The 2,670-nt window shown below is 57.8% G+C and overlaps 1 protein-coding gene across 1 annotated transcript in view; it reads right to left on the minus strand.

Annotated features, from left to right (window-relative positions):
* Nucleotides 1-2,670, minus strand: part of LOC104398301 (transducin-like enhancer protein 3) — a 26,641-nt gene that overhangs the window by 1,714 nt on the left and 22,257 nt on the right. The window contains exons 11-13 of the mRNA XM_010008394.1: nucleotides 2,357-2,614; nucleotides 1,352-1,599; nucleotides 529-676 (exon numbers count right to left, since the gene is read on the minus strand). Of these exons, the coding sequence (XP_010006696.1) occupies nucleotides 529-676; nucleotides 1,352-1,599; nucleotides 2,357-2,614 (654 nt within the window). The remainder of the gene's footprint in view (nucleotides 1-528; nucleotides 677-1,351; nucleotides 1,600-2,356; nucleotides 2,615-2,670) is intronic.

A 2,670-nucleotide genomic window follows, 5' to 3' on the forward strand; every position in this document is an offset into this window, starting at 1 on the left:
CCCGGAGTCTCCCCAGCTGCCAAAACACAGGCACAGCAAAGCTGGGAGCCAGTGGACTGAGGACATCTCCTCCAGCAGCACCAGCTCTTGCCCTGGTTGAGGCACCAGCCTCTTCCAGGGACAGAACTTCTGTCTTTTGACAGAAAGTATCTTCCTGGCATCCTCCAGAAGAGGAAAACTTGGCACAGAAGGCAGTGAGACTAAATAAGCTCTAAGCAACAGCTACTGAAAATCCCAGACTGGTTTGAGTTGGAGGCACCTACAGACAACCCCATTCCAACCCCTGCATGGGCAGGGACACCTCCCAGCAGCCCAGGTTGCTCCAAGCCCCATCCAACCTGCCCTTCAACACTGCCAGGGATGGGGCAGCCACAGCTTCCCTGGGCAACCTGGGCCAGGCTCTCACCACCCTCACAGCAAAGATGATGCAGCTGACAAGCCAGAGGAATAAACCCCTGTGTGTGGGTTCTCCAGAAGAAGCTGCACAACCAGGCCAGGATGTGGGGGCTGAGGGCACCCCGAGCTTACCTGGGAGGTGAAGTCGTGCTGCTGGAGCTGCCGCCCTTCCCGCAGGTCCCAGGAACGCACCGTGTTGTCCAGACCCCCCGTCCACAGCTTCGTACCATCGTGCGAGATGTCTATGCAGCTGGCACCGTCTGTGTGGCCTTGGAATTGCCTTCAAGCAACAAAAACATCAGGTAAACCAAGGGGAAGGCAGCACAAAGCATGAAGGTTGCTTCCAAGAGAGCTCGTGCTTGGGCTGCGTTTATGAGGTTTCCTTGCACCAAGCACACCTGGGAACATATCCAGGGAGCATCCTTGGCCAGGGGGCATCAGCCTGCTGGGCTTGCTGACACACAAAGTCTGCCTTTTCATCAGGAGAAAAGTCTTTTGGTCTGGAGAAAGGTGTGGACAAAGTCTTGGGAAAAGGAGGCTGAAGGGAGACTTTCTCACTCCCTACAACTACCTGAACGGCAGCTGGAACGAGATGGGGGTTGGTCTCTTCTCCCTAATGATGAGCAACAGGTCAAGAGCAAATGGACTCAAGTTGTGCTGGGGAGTTTTAGATTGGATATTAGAAGAAATGTCTTCACCAAAAGGGTAATGAAACGCTGGAACAGGCTGTCCAGGGTGGTGGTTGAATCACCATCCCTGGAGGTGTTCAAAAGCCAGGCAGACGTGGTGCTGAGGGGACACGGTCTAGCACTCGGTAATGCAATAACCTTACTGGCCTTTTCAACCAGAACAGTTCTGTGGCAGCATCAGGAGGCAGCATTCTCCTCACCATCCCCAGGGTGCCCAGGCCAAAAGCGTGGCCAGCAAGACCCTGGTTCTGGAGCAGAGCACTCACCTGACGAGGGTCTGGTTGTGCAGGTCCCAGACGGCGATGTTGCCGTCGCTGCAGCAGGAGAAGCAGACTTTGGCGTCGGGGCTGATGGCCAGGGCATAGCAGGCGGGGGCAGAGGAGGTGAGCTCGGCCTTGATGCGGGGCGTGGGGGAAGCCAGGTCCCAGATGGTGAGTGTGCTGGCCTCCCCCCCCACGATCAGCGTGCGGCCGTCGGGGAGGAGCTTGCAGGAGCGGATGTAGTTATCCCTGTTCTGGAGCAGGGAGAGATGTCAGCAGGAGGGCAGGGAATGAGACACCAACAGCGGGGTGGTCACTAGCATCCTGGCTTGTGGCAGCAATAGCGTGGTCAGCAGGACCAGAGTAGAGATCATCCCCTCAGTGCTGGGCACTGGTGAGGCCACACCCTGAATCCTGGGGTCAGTTTCAGGCCCCTCTAGACAAGGACACGGAGGGGCTGGAGCGTGTCCAGAGAAGGGCGGTGGAGCTGGGGAAGGGGCTGGAGCACAAGTTTGCCAAGGAACAACTGATGGACCTGGTGGTTTTCAGCCTGGAGACAAGGAGGCTGAAGGGAGACCTTCTGGCTCTGCAACTGCCTGAGAGGAGGCTGGAGCGAGGAGGGGTTGGGCTCTTCTCCCAAAGAACGAGTGATAGAACAAGAGGAAAGAGCTTCAAGTTGCCCAGGAGAGCTTTAGATTGGATATTAGGAACAACTTCTTCCCCAAAGGGCTGTCAGGCCCTGGCCCAGGCTGCCCAGGGCAGGGGTGCAGTCCCCATCCCTGGAGGGGTTTCCAAGCCCTGTAGATGTGGTGCTGAGGGACATGGGGCAGGGGTGGCCTTGGCAGGGCTGGGGTAATGATTTGAATTGATGACCTTAAAGGTCTTTTCCAACCAAAACAATTCAATGATTCTATGGTTAGGGGTGGGGGAAAGCAAGGAGGACACACACTTGGGGACCCCGAGCAACCCACTGTGACTTGCTTTGCTTGTGCACACGTGAGGGATGCTTACCAGGCAGTCCAGCTGGGAGATGGGGCTCTTGCTGCCCGGCTGGCTGATGTCCCAGATCTTCACACAGCCCTTGCCCCCGGTGTAGACATGCCTGGTGGGGTTGCTGATGGTGACAGCACACACCACCTCCCCGTGGCTCAGCGTGTTGATCTGCCGGGCGTGCCGGGGGATGCCGGGACCAGCCAGGGCGTCGTGGGGAAAAGGGACCGGCTGCATCTGCCCGTCAGCACTCACGTGGAAGGAGTAGGCTCTGCCAGGGGAGGGCAAACAGGGGGATCATCCCCAGAGACGGGGGGTTGCTGCAAGCCCAAGGG

The sequence above is a fragment of the Chaetura pelagica genome, unplaced genomic scaffold (assembly GCF_000747805.2).
Source record: "Chaetura pelagica isolate M959 unplaced genomic scaffold, ChaPel_1.0 scaffold762, whole genome shotgun sequence".
Lineage (NCBI taxonomy): Eukaryota > Metazoa > Chordata > Aves > Apodiformes > Apodidae > Chaetura > Chaetura pelagica.